General features: G+C 49.0%; 1 protein-coding gene across 1 annotated transcript in view; it reads left to right on the top strand.

Moving 5' to 3' along the window:
- The window catches only part of Galnt14 (polypeptide N-acetylgalactosaminyltransferase 14), a 221,467-nt gene extending 203,327 nt beyond the window's left edge, over nucleotides 1-18,140 (top strand). The window contains exons 11-15 of the mRNA XM_075955468.1: nucleotides 2,218-2,310; nucleotides 6,421-6,504; nucleotides 6,984-7,128; nucleotides 16,089-16,208; nucleotides 17,571-18,140. Coding sequence (XP_075811583.1) covers nucleotides 2,218-2,310; nucleotides 6,421-6,504; nucleotides 6,984-7,128; nucleotides 16,089-16,208; nucleotides 17,571-17,729 — 601 coding nt within the window. The 3' untranslated portion in view covers nucleotides 17,730-18,140. The remainder of the gene's footprint in view (nucleotides 1-2,217; nucleotides 2,311-6,420; nucleotides 6,505-6,983; nucleotides 7,129-16,088; nucleotides 16,209-17,570) is intronic.
- Nucleotides 18,141-18,723: the final 583 nt, after the last annotated feature.

The following is an 18,723-nucleotide window of genomic DNA, read 5'->3' as shown; positions in this document are numbered from 1 at the left end:
TGAGCTCTGCCAGGCAGCCTGAGCACCCTGGATGACACACAAGTTGCATGCCTACAACTCGGACTCTGCCTGAGCAATTGGCATTAGAGTCAAGGCTTTCGTAGGGTATCTCCAAGACTTGAGAAGTCCCACCAAGCCCCCCCTCACCTACCTCATTCCTTAGAACTTCAGGAATTGAAGTCCCTGGTTAGGTCCATCCTGCAGTGATTTGCCTCTAGGCTCTTGGGAAGGGGAGGGGAAACAGCTGGGTCGCTCAGGGAACCATCCCTGGGAAGAAACAAGAGATGGGAAACGCTGGAGAGAGCAGCATTGTGCCTGCTCCACAATCTCCTGCTAGACTAGAAGAATCCAGAGTGGCATCCTGATAATCCAGCTCAGGGCTTCTCCTCTCAATCAACATCCCTATTCCACAGATACAGAAGTCAGTGACTCCTTGCCTGTCCCTCCTCCTTTCTCCTTTTCCCTTCCACATCTTATCAATATTTCTCTTTAGTTTTCTCTTGTTCAAACATTCCCGCATGTCTGTTTTTCTTAGGATTTAAAAGCAATTATATGTATATGTACAGAGAAGGGAGGGGCACACGTGGATGGAGCTGCCTTCTGTGGCCGGAGGAGAGCTGAAGTCGCAGACAGTTTGCCCACCACCTAATGTGGTTGCTGAGAACCAATCAAATTTGAGTCCTTTGGGAGAACAGTGCCCACTTAACTGCCGAGTCATCTTTCTAGCCCCCGACTCTCTTAAAAATATTTTTCTTTGATCTTCTTGTCTCTTGACATCCAGGTGCTTCACTCATCTCCCTAATCAGTCCCCTTTCCTTTCCTGCTGTTTGGTCCATTTGCGTTGGGGAGGAAGCTTCCTATCCTTTGATTTTATTTTACTTATTTATGGTATTCTTTCATGATTTATCACCCATGTGAATGAGCATGTATTGTATCCCAACACAGCTAGCTCAGGAGGCCTGGGTTTGAACGATGGTCAAGTTCTGCATCTTACAAGGCAGGGTGGGTGAGGAGAGGATGGAGGGGGGAGAGAAGGTGGCAGGCTTGGGAGCATCAAGGAAACAAGGGCTGAGCCAGCCACCTTTGATTTCAGGTTTTGAAACTGTAAAGGTAGCCAGGGATATCTAGCATGTGGCACAGGGGTATGACTGTGCAGGAATCAGAGACCGCTGGACGGGCACTGGCTTGGGAAGCAGGATCCTGGGACGTCAGATGGTTTTCCTATTTGAGATTGGGCTTTGGCCAGGAAGCATCCTTGCAGGGCAGTGGTGGGTGGGCCATTCTGGTTAGAGAAAAGAGGCATGGTGTTTGTAAAGCAGTTTCTAGTTTTCAGATAGTGAAGCCACTCATAGGGGCTAGCCAGGTGATTTTAACTCTTAGTTGCCTGTGTTTAACTCTCCTTTCAGAATCCAGATCAGAAGGGTTTACCATGCTTCTCTATCAAATGTCTGTGCTCTAAAGTAGACCTAAGAACCTCAAGGAGCAAGTTGGTATTCCTTAGACCCATGTTCCCTTTCTCCTGTGCACATCAGCTTCCTAGACCCACCAGCCCTCATTATTTTTTAATCTCTCTGCTCTTGACTTCAGGGATCTTCCTGGTACTCCTGACTATTGAATGATGACAACCATTCCCTCTTCTTTTGCCTCTCCTTCTTCCATGGTTATGCTTAGGGTCAGACTCAAGCTTACAGGCAAAGTGCTGAAAGAGATAGCTTGATTACTAATCCCTTATATGTGACCATTGCTTGGCCTGTGTGTGTACTGACCTTACTTTTGGGGAGCTGAGACCTCAACATGTCCCCTGTGGGAAAGTGGAAGACCTTGGAGGAAAAGCTCACTAACCAAGCAGACCCAGAAGTTAGCTAGTCCTCACAAGCCCTACCTTTTACTCAAATTAGCAGGCAGCGAATGATACACCTACTTTTCCTGACCCTTTTCTGCTTTCTTGAGAGTCACCAAAGTTCAGTTTCTGGTGTGATTTTTTTTCCCCTGATCTGTATCTTTGGGAGAAAAGCTGTGGGTACTACTAAAGTCCTACGTCTTGGGATACCTGCAGAGATTGGGACACTTGCCTATGCTCCGTATTCTAAAAATAGCGATGTGAACACCTCTGTCCTGGTGGCTGCTGTCAGCTTTGCCCCAGGTGTTTATTTCACCTGGGAATGTCCACAGGTGATCCCCAGATGAGCTCCCTCTTGAGACTCCTTATCGCCCTAGGAACACCAAGCGGACAGCTGAAGTGTGGATGGATGAATATAAACAGTACTACTATGCAGCCCGACCTTTCGCCCTGGAGAGACCCTTCGGGAAGTAAGTGTGCACTGACGGATGAGAGCTGAGAAGTGAGAGGGACTTCACCTCGGGGGCTCATCACCTTAGCTGACTCCGGAGCCTCCTCCAGGCCTAGAGCTATGGTCATTCTGATTTCAGGTCCCTTTATGTTCTACACTGTTCTGGGTGTGCAGGGTGTTTGCCAGCTATCCCATGATTCCACTCCTCCATGACCACTCCAGTAGAGGAAACTGAGCATAGCCTTGCATGGTAGACGGATAGGTAAAGTGGGCTACTGGTCCCTCTAGGTTGAAATTCCTTCCTCGACTTCTTTGTTCCTCCAAGCTTAAGCTCCAGCCCTTCCTTACTACATGCTCACATATCTTCTTCAGCAACAGTCAAGCTTCATAGGTGAAGACAAGAGGGGAAGAAGGAATGTTTATTAAACGCTAGGTACACTGCTCCATGCAGAATCTCTTTACTCCTTACTCTTCCCTAAGCTCTGAGAGATGCAGTTGCCTAGCCCTGATTGACAGGTAAGGAGACTGAGGTTTATGTAGAGAGCACAGATCACCCCGAAGGCCCACAACACACTGATTCCCAAACCATATGGCCTTGCACTTCCCAGCCCCAAGCTGGCTGATGTAAGAAAAAAACATCGAAACTTCCCTCAGTTACCTGTGTTCCTTGGGGGGGGGGGAGGCGGGGCCACCGTGGCCTTTTGTGCTACTCATCTCACTCAGGTGGTCTTTTGAAGCCTAAACCTCTAGGCTGGGTTCATCCCTGCACCAGAGGACTAGATTGGAGCCAGCCAAAGTGATTTGTACCTCCGCCATCACCGTCCAGGCCCACTCTCCAGTTTGCTCGCTCCACCTCTCCTGAGGAATTGCATCTTGTCCACGTCACAACTCTGGGTCCCATCAGCCTCACTCCTTTATCCTCTCCCCCCTCCCGCCCATGTGGGATTCCTTCTACTCTACTTAAAGGCAGGACCTCGGAGAGTTTGGTCCCCCAATCTTTTGTTTGTTTGTTTTGTTTTTTTCCCAAGTCGGGGTTTCTCTGTGTAAGAAGCCTGGCTGTCCTGGAACTCGCTCTGTAGACCAGGCTGGCCTCAAACTCACCAAGATCCGCCTGCCTCTGCCTCCCAAGTGTTGGGATTAAAGGCATGCACCACCACTGCCCAACTTGGTCTTCCAATCTTTTGCTCTGTTGTCCACCTAGTAACATCTTCCCCTACACACATGAGCACACACACATACACGCACACAATGCTTTTATATCTCTTCTTCCCCCTGTGCAAGGCTGCTGGACAGTCTTGTGGAATTTCAGAATCTCCAACTTGATGGGACTTCATGGCTGTGTTGTCAGCAAAGTCACATGATTCCTCCTGGCCCTGTTCTTTCCTAACCAGCTCAAACCCACTGCTTTTATTAAACCTTCTTCACTTCTTTCCCACCCCTGAACCCACCACCTCCTTTCTTGCTCTTGCACGGATGACATCTAGTTTATGGATGAAATAGACAATATTGATTTCCCAAGACAAATCGACCCATTAGCCTGGCCACAACTGTACCATCCTTCTCGCTCTCCTTTGTCTCTGTGGACAGGTGTGCTTCCAGAGGAGGTCTGACTTACGGATACAGGGTTTATGAATGGATGCATTTATTCATAAATCAACACTTATCACATTCCCGCAGTCTGCATTCATCTCCTCCAGCCTGCCGTGTAGGGCCCCTCAAATTTTAATGAGCGCGCAGATCTCCCAGGGAGCGTGTTAGAACATGGAATCTGATTCCTGCTGTCTGTGTTTCTAATAAGTTCCCACGTGATGCTGCATTGTTGGCGGAGGGTCCTTTTTTTGAGGAACAAATTTCCACCGAGCAGTTCCCAAACCACCTGACAGTAGAATTTCCTGCAGATCTCCAAAACCTCTATTGCCTGATCTCATTCTCCAGAGAACTCGTTTGCTTGGCTTTCAGATCAGTAGAGTGTCCAGCCCTGCAGGCAGGTGCACATGCCCATATCCAGGCACCTCCTCTCTCTACAACCTCGGTTTACTTCTCCTGTATCCTTCCCTTCCACGTTTGCATCTACTCCTTGACTTGAAAGGGAGATGGTCAAAAAAAATACACAATGATAGCTACCTTTACAACAGCATTGCTCACCACCTCTCTGCCCGTCTTCTGCCTGCCCAGGACCAAGCATCATGGTGTAGTGGTGCCTCCTCTGAACCCTGTGGCTATTTACACCAGGCTTAGCCCAACACCCTCCCTTCCGGAGTACCCCTGGCTTCTGGGCTTTTTTTCTGCTGCTCCTGAATCCTGTGTCTTCCATCCCAACTCCATGCTTAGTTTCTTCTTCCCGCCCCTGGTCTTCCTCTGAGGCCCTCTCCTAAATCGTCTTTTTATTATCTATACATCCTTACGGTGACATTGCCACATCTATTCACTGCCGTGTTTCTAACGGCAACCTTTCCTCTGGGAGGCAGTTTCTTATGCCCAAGTATCAAATGGCCACTTCTGCCTTGGTGTCTCCCAGACATCTCCAGTGGAACAAGTCCTAAGTTAACCTCATTAAATTTGTTCCTGAATCTGTCCCTCACCCTGTAGTCCCCCATCCAGTCCCACAGTCTTTCTTACACACCATGTGCGTCAAGTCCCGCAAGTCTGGATATCGCCATGGTTCCCCATCCTTGACTTGTTTGAGTGATCACCATGTCCTGATGCTGCTGCTTCATTCAAAGCCCAAGAACCCAGGCTCTTTCTACACACAGCACATCAAGCATGCTAAAAGCATGCTGTCCTTGTCCGTGAGCAGCTGAGAGGTCTGGTGAGGGAGTGTGCTATGTGCTTTAAGAAGTCTCGAGGCTGGGGCTGAAGCTCAGTGGTAGAGCAATTGGCTAGAGGTGCAGGAGGCCCTGGGTTTGAGTCCCAACACAAGAATGAGGGAAACTGAGAGAAAGAGGAAGAAAAATAGTTTGAGTGAAGTCTTGGAGAGAGAAAGGGTTGGGAGGAAGGGGGATGGGCAGGAGGCAAGGCTACTGTCATTGGCTTCCCATTGAAGACAAGGTTTGACTAGTACCTAGGTCTTAAGAATAAAGGATTGACCATCTCCATTCCCACCCAATTCACTAAAAAGAGTATAATGATCCCCAGGACTGTACAGTCACCTTCTACCTGACCTCTGTCCCCACTTCTGCTCCAACTGGCCCACTCCAGAAGCAGTGGTAAGATTTCCTTAGAGCATCCCGAAGTCATGCTCTGCACAGGGCCCATAAGTCCGTCCCAGAGCCCCTGAGATAGAGCCGACACCCTTCAGCAGTGCCTCTTGTGGACCTCCATGGACTCACTCCCCCCATTCACAGGCACTTCTGTTTTAAGGTCACATGGCCAGTGTTGTTTCTGTAGCGGAACTTTCTGACTTGTTCACAGCACTGAGCTCTGCTTTCCTATCCACCCCATCTACAGCAGAACCCCTGCCTCACCCACCCTTTGACTTCTCTAGATGGCTCCACTTCCTTCCACATTCCAGCATCAATAGGCACTTGAGGACCATGGTACCCATCAAACAAGAAGACACCTCCAATGTGTCTGTGTGCCCTGTCTTCAGGGTCACGTGGCCTATGGTACTTGTACTACTCTCCCGAAGCACACTGAATGTAATGCCTGTCATGTAGGGATGTTCAGCGACTATTGGATGAACAAATGTGTGATGAGACCCCAAGACCATCCAGAGAAGGGGATGCTCTGGGACTGGGGCAATCGGGAAGAGTATTCTAACCACAGAAGGACCGGGAGTGAGGGTGGATCCAGAGTCCCAGCAGTGAATTATTGACGACACATTCAGTGTTCTTGCATTTTAGCTTTTAATGAAGATGCCAAAGACCCCCAATTCCATTTTCAAAAAAAAGCACAAGTCCTTGCTGTCATTACTACATCATCAAGAGAACAAAGCTGCTTGCTTTCATAGGCCTGTCTGGAGCTGGAGAAATCTCTGCTTGGTTCATTGGCTCAGCCCCCTCTAGAGATGTGTGACTGTAGAGCGTGCTACTGGTGTGTGTGTGGGGGGGGGTGGTAACACTGTTGTGATTATTGCCTCTGATGGCTGTGTTTTGTCTCCGTGTCCCACCCTCTGACCTCATCATTCCAGCATTGAGAACAGGCTGAACCTAAGGAAGAATCTACACTGCCAGACCTTCAAGTGGTACCTGGAGAACGTCTACCCAGAACTCAGGTATACCTATCTGCTGGAATCAGAGCTAGCCACAAGAAGAGGCCCTTGTCTGGCCTGGCCTGGGAGAGACATGACCCGTGGCCGACTGGAGAAGAGTTTTTAAGTCTATGGAGGACTGAGAAGACCAATCAGTCCCTCTTATCCTGAACCAGAGAATCGTGTTGAACTTAGTAGCATGAGAGACTGGACTTAGGTGATAGCAAAATTTCTCAGTCACTGTGGGTGGTACGCTGGGCTGTGCTAAGAGCATAGGATTGGTGACATAGACTCCATCCTAGACATCCATCTGCTGTGTGACCGCTGAGGGTCCCTTGCTGCATCATGCCCACAGCATCCTTCCCTCCTCTGAGTGGTGCAGACCTTTGTGACAGCTCCAGGGACTATGGCTCTGTGTCAAAACACCCCTAATCTCTCTAGCAGTTAGCAGCATTAATGTCAAAAGCAGTGTGTTCTCATTTGTCCCTGTGGCTTCCCTACAGGGTGCCCTCAGACTCCTCCATCCAGAAGGGCAATATCCGGCAGAGGCAGAAGTGCCTAGAGTCTCAAAAGCAGAAAAACCAAGAGACTCCACACCTCAGGCTAAGCCCCTGCACCAAGGTCAAAGGAGAAGAAGCAAAGTCTCAGGTAGAGTGACTGGTTGGGATCATAGATCTATAAGCCATGGGAGTAGAGATATCCAGATTAGCTTTGGTCCCTGCTTTGGCTCGACGCCAGGGGTCCAGAATGGGACAGAAGGACACTCTTTCTTGACCACTGGCTTTTCTCTACTTGGTGACCAAATACATGGAATTCCTCTGAAAGATGGCTTCCAAGTGTCATCTTCCCATAGGAAATGGTCCAGTCATTTAACAGGAACTCAAAGAGACTGGCAGCTGTCTCCTACCTACAGGCAGTAGACATGGGGTTGGGGCAGACAGGGAAAGCCACACCAGCTGACTCTGCAAATATGACCTGCGAAGAGGAAAAGAAGCCTGCTGCTAGACGTTGAGACAAGATGCCCACACGGTGGGTCTCACAACTGTCTTCCAGGCCATCGTATTAGATTTGGCTACACCACTGCCATCTGCTGATTTCTCCCCGAGCACCTGCTTCCCTATGTCTGTGGATTGTTTGGGGCCCTTTCTCAGGAAGCTTTCCTTGTTGCTTGCTTGTCTGTCAGCAGAGCACACCCTGTCCAAGCCACGTGCTCTGCCAGCTTTCCCCCTTCTGAAGCGAGGCCTGCTCTTTTCAAGGTCCCTGACAAATTCACCGCCTGTCTCAGCCTTGGTAGCACTTGGCCAAGCACGGCCATCACCTGACTCTCCCTCTGTCTTGTGATTCCACGGGATCTCTGCCTTCTCCTCCTCCCGTCGGGGTTCTTGCCTAGCTCTTCTCCCCACCTTTGTGTGTTTGCTGAAGTCCTCAATCCACTCTTTTATTCCCCTCTGTAAACTCTTGGAGTTATTACCCATATTTTCAGCTTTGAGCGGCTCCTGGTTATTGATTCACAAATTCTGTGCCTTCATGCATCATTTATTCACTCAGCAGACGTTGTTAACTCTGAAGATGCAGAAGGGCAAGGCTGGGCTGCGGGGGAGGGGGGGACGTGTACGCAGCCACTGTGATCTAATCTGTGCCCTGAGCATTTGTCACTGATGCTATAGAGACAGAGATGTGGCTACCAGGTTATGTAGGAGCATTGCAAAGTTGTCCCTAAGGACTCGACGATGGTCTGTGTGTGAGACAGAAATAGAAACAGACAAGGCCAGGAAGGGAAGAGAGGGTGACCCAGGAAATAAAATACAGCACATACTACAACCTGGTGAGAAGTATAAGGATAGGTGTTAGGAAAACTGAGGCCACAGGATAGAGTGAGGGTGAGTGGAGGCTGAGATTGGAGAGAAGCAAGAGCTGGATTAATGTCTGTCTTCCTGAGGAAGTTGAATTTTGTCCTTATTAGTGAGACCTCTGTCAGGTCCCAGAAGAGGGTTCCGGGAACAGATGATTCACAATTAAAGAACTTCTCCCAGGACTGTGGCTCAAACACAGGGTGACTAAGTCAGACTCCGCTGTGGTTTAACTCTACAGCTGGCCATGGGCACCCAGGATACCTGTAGTGCACAAGTCTCTGCCCTTGGCACCCTTTGCCCTTGTGCCAAAGTCTCTCTTCCTCCTATAGAAACCGGGGTCTGCAGCCCACCATGTTCTCATGCCCACCCTCATTTATTCCAGATAGCTCCATTTCCCCAAGACCAGCTCTGTTGACTGTGGGAGCAAGGTAATTCTTTTTTAAAGTCCCTGTTGAGAACCTTTAAGATTATGGCCGCAGCTTCTATGTGTTCCTCCTGCTCTGTCCCTCATCTCCGCTTAGTATATGGTCTCTAAACCATCGTTGCTCTCTCTTGTTTACAAGAATCTACACTCTCAGACCTGGCTGTGACTTAAAATGACTTTGCCAGAAGCAGCCTCTGCTCCAAATGGGGCAGAGGAGGTGGTGTGGGAGTTAGATTAGACTAGAAAGGAAAGGAAATGGGAGTGTCAATTTTACTTTAGGTGTGGCTGCCTGGACGACAGCAACACATTTTGCTCAAGTAACACTTTGTAAAGCATTGTGAGTAGGTGACACATCTCTGCGACTCTGAGTGTGGGTGTGGCTCAAGGGAATTCCATCAGTCAGAATGTTGCCTGTTCCCTTCCACCAGACAGGATTCGCTTGGTCTATCCCCCGCTGAGCGGAGCCTTTCTGGAACTTGCCAACTTTGGTTGTATAAGGAGGTAGGAGAGAAGACTACCAACTGTCTGGGCCTCAGAGAGGGTTCTTTAATACCCAGTCCCAGAAGAGGTAGCAAGGTCATGTTTACCTGGAGGAGAATGGCCCATCCCAGCTGCCCTTCCTGAGGTAGGAGGAAGGCACACAGTGGCAGGCACTTGGGGCCGCTGAGGAAAGGCCTGTAGGTACACAGTGCTCTCTCCTTGAGGCAGTGGTAGGCTGCCGCTCTGCTTTTTCTTTGAGATGATGGCTGATTTCTGTGACTTTCAGGTACTAGATTATCGGGAGATAGAAAGTAGTTCAGTTAATGTCCGCAGACTGGACTTGTAGCTTCTTGGGTACCACATTACCTGCTGGGGAGACAAGGTGGGCTCATTCAGAATTAGACACAACCCTGTTCTCCAAGGGTACACAGTCCAGCCGCAGGGTTGAGCTTCACTTTCAGGGTCTCAGAAGGAAATCCACATGAGCTGTTCAGCTAACATCATCTCCGTGAGATGAACACAGTGCACAGCTGTTGTGCGTTTTTGTAGGACTGACTTGCCATCTTTCCTCTTCTTAGGATCCTCTTCCTCATTCCCCATAAATCTCCATTATTGTCATCCTTCATCTTAACCCTGTCTACAAACATCAGGCACTGGGAGGGGGGTCCTCTTAACACTGTTCTGTCCCTTCCTATCTTCACCTTTACTGCCGTTCTTGACTCAGCCTGTCCAGAGGGTCTATACCTACCCTTTGACTCTTTTAGCATCTCTTCCTGCATCCACCTCTTCAGTCACTGAGCATCGATAGCAAGGGAGTGATACAAGAGCCAGATGAAGTAGATATTTCTCCTACCCCTGCTTCACAACTGATGCCACCAAGGCTCCCAGAGATTGACTATTGTCACATACTAGTGATGACCTTCCTCCACACCAACTCTGGTGCTTGTTACAGCCAAGTCATGGTCCCAGAGCTTTAATGGTTGTTTAGTCATGGGAGACGATACCTGTCTATGACATTCCTCTTCAAGGTTACAAATATTAAAACAGTTAACCAGTTCCATCTTGACAGGAGAAAGCTGGCAAGAGGGTCTTCATTATAGCCAGTTTCCAGTGACAAATCCGAAAGCAAAGGTCACGCCTCTGTAAGAAGGTCCAGAGTCAATAGGGAGCAATGTCCTCCCTAACATTTATGAGAGTCGGGGGGCAAGAGTGTGACTAGAGGCCTATGTCCAACAATGTCACACCATACTCTAGAGACATATGCTATCCTGGCTTACTGCTTTTGCCTGGCTCCAGTTTCTTCCCGCTGAGATCAGGTTGGAGCCATTGGGTGGGTGTTATAGAGCCCTGCATTATAAAGAGAGAGATAAGGAAATCCAAATTCTGTCTCTAGATAACATTCACTCACCAAGTAGGTAACATCCAGGGACTGGGATGTCCTTGTGCCCAAAAGATAGTCCTTTGATTTAGTTTGGTTTGTTTTCGTTGGCAGGGCTGGCACTCAAACCCCAGAGTCTTATGGCTCTCCAACCATGCTACATGCCCAGCATGAAGGCTATTTAATCCAGTAGTTCTAATAACTGTTCGTCCTTCACACAAGCCCATCCATTCCATACCCTGCCTCACCTTTCTACTTGTTGCCTTGTCATCCTTGGTAGAAAAATGCTGAATTCAAATATTTCAAAGGTGCTGGCAAACTGATGCCCTAGGGTAATCCAAGAGGCATACATCATGCATCCAAAAACCTGTGATGCCCTGGGGTAATCCGAGAGGCATACATCATGCATTCAAAAACCCGTGAAGCCCCAGAAGTCTCTAGGCTAATACTTTTCCTCTTAACTTCACTGAATTCTCTGGAAAAAACTATCCATGGAAGGTAGAAAGAAGACATGCTCCACTCTGGTTTCTATTCCAAATTAAAGTAGGGGAAACATAAGACAACTTGTGATATATTCTTCCCCCGCCCAGCCAGGAGTGGTTTAGGCTCCCAGTTTATGGAGCAGAAAGCAGCAGCTGGGAACCCAAGGGCAGATGTGGTTGAAATGGCTCCGCAGATCAGCGGGGACACGAACACCTTTAGGGTAGAGATCTCAAGTCTACCTTGGAACAAGCTGCCAGCCCTTTGTCTCCTGCCCCTTCTTCCCCAGACTACCTCATCACAGCCTGGGAACAGCCCCTCAAAAGAGCCATGCCAGCCTGTCTCTGGGAGAGTTCCTGAAGGAGAGTCTAAAGGGACATACCTTTCTTCCCTTGCTCTCCTCGGTCATTGGTGTCACCATCACAAACAGTAACCAAGCCTTTGCTAAATGGAAATCACTCCTCTGAATATACACATATTAACCATGTGTTCTATACAGTGGCCCTCTTACTAGAGGGACTTGTAGTCTCTGCATATGGTACCTGAGGTTACAGAAGTAACCAAGAGTTTACAAAGTTATTAAGCCAGTGAGCAGGGATCCCAGCGATGGTGATTGTCCAGGGCTCATCCCTTTGGTACAACAAAGCAAAGTGGGTATGGGACTTTAATCCCACATACAAGCTATTCCAGCCATGTGGGAGAGGACAGGATGGAAACAAAGGGACGACCTCAAGCATGAGGCCAGTGATGATCCTGATCAAGAAAAATGTACATCTAGGGATCTGCTGGGTCACCCTGATGCCTCTGGGCTGGGAGCCATCTCTAAGGTGAGGTCTGTGCCTGGGCAGACAAGGAAGAGAGCGACCCCAACATGGCCTGTCAGCCATTTTTGCTGTTGTAAACACCTGATGCCGACCCCCATGACTCATCCCTTAGAGGTCTTGTACTGAATTCAAGGTTTCACTGGACCTGGCTCATTTGCTCCAGGCATGTGTCTGAAAGGAGCCCTTCAGAGGTGTGTCCGTGGCCTGATAGGTTTTCCTGTGTGGTCTGCAGAGGACATCCAGTGGCCCTGATGTCCTTTACTTGGGTCCATCTCATCTGAGAAGAGCTCACATGCAGAGCGAGGGCCCAGCAGCTGCTCCCAGTAATGCTCAGAGTAACATTGACCACTTCAGTCCTCACTTTCATGAAACTGTACCTAAGTTAATAGACCATGAGCATGAGGGGGCTCGACCCAGCCACGCCCTTGAAAGGCTCTAACCTCAACAAGACCAGCAGCACTGTCTTGTGCCCCCTGTGTCTTCTCAGTTGTTTAACAGTCACTTCACAGAAGACACTTAGAAACACAGAACTCACCATCACCAGTAAAGGGCATTAGCTCCTGCTTACTAATGACCTGGTCACCTTTCCTGGTTGCGCCTCACCCAAAGTTCCTTCACGCGAGAACACACCACTGTCTTGGCGCTAGTACACACAGCCAGGGCCAGGATCTCGGCTAAGTGCTCAGCAGGCACGATCTTGTTGCTCCTTACAGTAGCCTCTCAGATGGGCCATGCCTGTTATCACCCCCCACTTGACAGATGGGTGAGCTAGGCACAAGTACACTAACCAGGGTATACTGAATGATATCTAAGAGTTTAGGTGTAGGTTTGCAGAGACTGTCTCCAGATAGCTTCGGCATGATTGTCCTTAGGAGTGATCTTTAGAGTTTAGGTGTAGGTTTGCAGAGACTATCTCCAGGTAGCTTCGGCATGATTACCCTTAGGAGTGATCTTTAGAGTTTAGGTGTAGGCCTGCAGACTATCTCCAGGTAGCTTCGGCATGATTGCCCTTACCAGTGGATCATTCTTTGCTATGGGAACTGTCCTGTGCCTTGCAGGATATTTAGCAGTGTCCCTGCCCCCTCACCAAATGCCCATAGAACTCAGTCTCAATAATCCAGAAGTGTCTCCAGACACTGCCAGATATTTCTTCAGTGGGGTAGAGAGTAAAGTCTCCTGGCTCTAGATTGATGTTTTCCTGTCTGTCCGGGGATGGGGCCCTGGGACGTTCCAAGGTCAGCACCTCTGCCTGGCATCGCTCTCACCCCCCTCTTTTAGTTCTTGGTACATCTTAGGAAAATCTTTCCTCCCTAATTTTCTCTCCAGCTCAAAACAGTAAGTCCCAGGCCAGACCAGGGACCATTGTAATCCCTTTGCTTCCCAGCTTTCCCAGCTGCAGCCGTAGGACATTTGCCTGGGAGAGGAGACTACTGTTCTGGGCCATCAGGCACGCAGTTCCAGCCATGGCAGGAGGGAGGGGGCTGTCCTCTGAGTACAGTGTCCCAAAGACCAGGGGCAAACCTCTCTCCTCAGCCCATCCCCATAGACAGTCACACCAGTCCTTAGACAGGTCCTTGGGTTACCTTCCCTGGGGGGTGGAGAGGGATATCCATCATGAACAGCACTGCTGCCAGGCTCTCAAGGAGCCATCAATAGAGGATCCTACAATCCTTAATGGAGGACAGATCTGGCTGAGTACTCCTGCTATCGCTCTTCCATTTGATGGTCTGTTTTCTGGAGCTGGGCACTGAACCTGGCCTTGCTTGCTAGGTATATATGCCATCACTTAGCTAAAACTCCAGCCCTGCCCTCGGTGACTACATTTTTAGGGTCCATGGACTCGGGATTTATTGAATAAACCTGTTCATCATGAGTTCCTCTGGGAAGTGTGGGGGGAAACAGAATGGGGCGTGGACTCTTTGTTTAGTTCCTCCTGCCCTCCTGCTCCTGACCGCTGCTTCCCATCCCTCTTCTTTATGGGGTGAGAGATCAGCCCACCTCTGGGAGATTAAATATTAGGAAAACCCCAGAAAGTGCACTTGTGTAAGGAGTATGTGTGTGTGTGTGTGTGTGTGTGTGTACACCTGTGCTGCGTATGTGTCTGTGCATGTGCCTGGATGTGTGTGTGCCTGCGTGTGTGCGTGCACACATGTATGTGTGTATCTGTGTGTGTGTGTATCTGTGTGTGTGCATGCATGTGTGTATGTAGTATAAGGAATGTATGTGTGTGTGTATGTGCATGCGTGCGTGTAAGAGCAACAAGCACTACTTTTAACCACAGCCATCTCTCTAGCCTCCTTGTATAAGGACTTTGTGATAATTTCCTGTTCACGGTTCCATTTTGCAGACCCTTAGAGTGGCCTTTCTTAGACTCCGGCCCGCGTGTGCTCTGGGGCGCCCCTTCTCAAGAGGCATTTCTGAATATAGAGTCTCAGATGTCAAGAGAACTCATCCCTGCTACTTTTAGGCCCTTAGGGTGTTAAAAAGAAAAGACTGACAAGGTGTGCTTTTAGAAACTGGGGTGTGTTTTAAGTTTCTATGTTTAATCCTGTAATGCTTTTAACACAAACATTATAACGCCATGTATTGTGGTGAGCGTATGATAATGACAGGATTTATTTTTGAAATGTTAATTTGTGCTTCCCAGTGGGCTACAGAGCAATAACAGAAGAGACTAACTCATTTTTCCATCACTGACTTAAGCCTGTTTTCAGGGGAGGGTAAAATCTGACAGACTTCAGGCCAGTTGTCCTGTAGGCCCACGAATGGCTCCCTGAAGCTCTGCCCTTGGACACAGCCCTTGGGCCTTTATCCTTCCCACAAGGAGAGAGAGTCTCAACCCCAAATGCAGGTTACCATTCTAGATTATACTCCTGATGCCTAGGGCACCAGAGCCATTTGCCCAGTGCCCCAGCCCAGGCTCAAGACCCATGTGGATTTCATGCCTGGCTTTGGCCTCTCAAGTGGATAAAGTCACTAATACACATATCTAGACCCAAAGAGGGCCATTTAGGGAACGTCTGTGCTCAAATATACAGACTAGAGGAGGGGAGAGAAGGTAGCAGACAGCCGAGAAGCTAAAACTATGCATGTCCTGGAACCTGGTATGGCATTCATAAAGCACTGTTCTGTATTCATATTCTTGTCTCCACTCCCATAAAATGTTACAGATAGCGCCACATGAGTATGTCAGGGTCTGTCTTCTTCAGACCCCTAATACGTTACGGGTGTTGAAATGAGTATGAACGCAGGTGACATTCTTCAGGAACAGTTGGCCCTATTGCTACAAGCTGTCTGTTCTTCATTGGCACTGGGCAAAAGGGAGCTCATGAGTGACCTAGTCCAAAGACGGAAGGCCACTTCATGCACTGGGATGTAACGGAGAAAAGATGCAGGGCCTGGCGGCAGTTACACTAGGGCTTACTGTCTCCCAACATGGGAACTAGAGAGTACTTGGGCTTGTGAAACAATCTGCCACTTTGGTGTCTTGCAGTGACCTCACAGAATGAGCGCCCCCCGCCCCCGCCCCTTTCCAGAACTCTAGCTTGCTGCTCTGCTTTCTCTACCTTCTCCCCCTGCAGGGGTCGAAGGGCAGAATCCTTTGACTTGTCAGACTGTGAGCACTCTCTCAAACAGCATCATCTTTCATAACTCGCTTCTTTTCCTTGTCTCCATCGCCTCCCCTGAGTGTTTCCTTTCCCTTTCCCCTTCCATCTGCCCGTCATCATAGCTTTCATGTCCTCAAGGCACTGACTTGGAATTCCTTTCAAAGAAGAGGGGACACGCTAAAGACATCTGGGCCTGTCAGGCAGCTGTCTGAAGTGTTAAAATGTCAGCCACAGGCTCCCATGGAGACATTGTCTCCAAGCAGATGCTGGAGATCATATAGCTCAGCTAAGGTGTTGTTCAGGCTGCTGCCCAGAGTCAGAATTGTTCTGCTGCTTCCGGCATTCACCTGCATGTCCCTGGCTGGGGGTGTGGGGACAGGGACTTCATGGCAGTCTTCGTCCTTTGACTAGCATCCTACCAGGTGACCTTGTCCATGATCATTACTTCCTGGGATCCATGGAACTTGTTATCCAACTGTATGGGCCATCACCCATAGGCATGGTGGTACCCCATAGCTGGTGGCTATCCCACGCCTGAGTAAGTCTCCCTGGTCTCCTCAGGTGTGGGCTTTCACGTACACCCAGCAGATCATCCAGGAAGAGCTGTGCCTCTCTGTTGTCACCCTGTTCCCTGGCGCCCCCGTGGTTCTTGTCCTGTGCAAGAATGGGGATGAAAGGCAGGTAAGTGCTCAGCCAGGCCTGGGGTGGGTGGGATTGGGGGTGGTCCAGCCTCTGTAATGTGACTGGGGTGAGTGGGATTGGGAATGGTCCAGCCTCCTTATATGACTGGGGTGGGTGGGATTGGGAGTGATCCAGCCTCCGTAAAGTGACTGGGGTGGGTTTAAGTCTTTTCTAGTAGGGAGAAGAGAGGACATATTGAAAGAGGAAGGGTTAATAAGCAAGAAGCCTTCCGGTCAGATTCAGGGGTAGGACTCCCTCAAGGGTGTCAGTAGTAGAGGCTATGCTGGCCCCACTGCTCAGTGAATACCTGCAAGTCTGCAGACTTTAGCTCACTTTGTATATTCCTGTCGCTGCTGTGTCACCCACCTGGACTCTTAGCCAAGAGCCAGGGCCACAGGTGTAAACTGGTGAGTCGGCACTTTGGGCTTTGTCAGCTGTGTCCGAGATGCACGCCATTCCTCTAGCAGTGTGTACTGGGAATGTGCTCAGTGTCCTGCCCAGATATGGATCCTGAGATTCAAGAGCTCATTCTGCGGCTGAGTGTGGCAAATGGAGGGTCACTGTATCTGAGAGTTTCCCTTCTCTTCTCCAAAAGGAGGCTGATGTAACCCAAAAAACCCATGGGGAGCAAGCATTGTAATGGTCTCTATGAAATCCAGAACTCAGTGTCTAGTCCGGTATGAGTCCATCCCTCTATCCTTATCAAGGGACACTGCCTGAAAATCTCTTCTTGTGGGCTCTTGGCACAGACTTTGAAGAAGACCCCGCTGTCATCTTCACTGCCCCATCTGCCCCATCTGCTCTTTCTCCTCTAACTTCTTCCTAAACAAAGACATGGAACATGGACTTTTTTTTTTTTCTGCTCCTGTGTCTAACTCAGTTCACATTTTCTATTCTGTTCCTTGGAAAAGTATTGCCTTCTGATGAGTTTTCCTAGCAAACACTGATGTATCTTTTGACTTTTTAAATCCCATTTTTCAAAGGCTAGAACTGGAGTGCTGGCCCAGTGGGTTAAAGGCACTTGCAATCAGGCCTGCCCATCTGAGTTTAATTCTGGAGATACAGGCAATGGGAAGAGAAAGGCAACTCTGACAAGTTGTGTTCTGGCCTACACACACACACACACACACACACGTAAATACATACATATTTTAAATGTAATAAAAAAATAAAAACCCTGCTGCATAGCAGAATAATTAATGGCACTTTTCTTCCTTCATGAGACCGTGAAGTCACATCTCTAGCTGACCACATGTGGTATCACCCCCTCTGATAACTCCTAAGTGATTTATATTATCCATAGAACCCATGGCTTTATCCGGGGACAATGAGCTTATCCTTTTCTCTTCTCTGTCTCTTCAGCAATGGATGAAGACAGGTGCTCGCATCGAGCATATAGCATCCCACCTCTGCCTGGACACAGACATGTTCGGAGACAGCACCGAGGATGGCAAAGAGGTCGTTGTTAACCCTTGTGAATCATCGCTCATGAGCCAGCACTGGGACATTGTGAGCTCATGAGGACTCTAGGCGGATCCAGCTGTGGATCAGGGATGGTGCTTCCCTGAACCAAAATAAACTGGAACCCAGGCTGTGAACAGCCCATGTCTGCACCAGGAACCCTTGACTGGAGGTAGAGCAAAGACCCCCCAGGACAGGAGCAACTGACTCAGGGAAGATGGAGGGAAAGGTGACAAACCAGCAGGGCTCAGCAACACCCACATGTGTGCAATATTGTGACAGTCCATCCTGGCCAGGTTTTCTGAATGGAACCTGGAGATGGAGATCTGATGGGAAGTGTTTGCTGTACCCTTTCTTACAAAACAAGGCACCTTATGGAGGCCAGAAAGAAGAACTCCTTGTTGCTGTAACATGGAGGGATGAGGAATGGCGACGGTTTTCAGAACAAATAAAGTTAATATTTGAAATTGTCCTTCAGTAACTCATGCTGCTTTTTCCAGCTAGCTCAAGACCTGAGCTGAACTCATCATTGAATTAGGGTGGGGCATCTTTGTGGCAGAATGGATAAAGAAGCCAGGAAGTTGGGAACTTTGGGACCTTATCCTAGGTTACCACCAATCAGTTATCGGATCTTAAAAGACACTTTAGGGGACTGGCAAGAGGGCTCAGTGGGTAAAGGGACCTGCCATCAAGCCTGGTGACTTACCTAGGATCTCTCAGGCCCATGTGGTAGAAGGAGAGAACTGATTCTTACGAATTGTCTTCTGACCTGTACACACACACACACACACACACACACACACACATACACACACACACACATGCACACACACACATACACACACACACATGCACACACACACACATACACACACACATGCACACACACACATGCACACACACACATGCACACACACACACACGCACACACACACACGCACACACACACACACACATGCACATACACACACACACACACTCATTGACATGTAGGCGCACACTCCTAGTACCACATACAAACAAATGAATGTTATCATTTTTAAGACACTTCAGA

The sequence above is a fragment of the Microtus pennsylvanicus genome, chromosome 21, assembly GCF_037038515.1.
Source record: "Microtus pennsylvanicus isolate mMicPen1 chromosome 21, mMicPen1.hap1, whole genome shotgun sequence".
Taxonomy (NCBI): domain Eukaryota; kingdom Metazoa; phylum Chordata; class Mammalia; order Rodentia; family Cricetidae; genus Microtus; species Microtus pennsylvanicus.
Note: the sequence above shows the minus strand (reverse complement) of the source record. Positions and strands in the feature narration are given on the sequence as shown.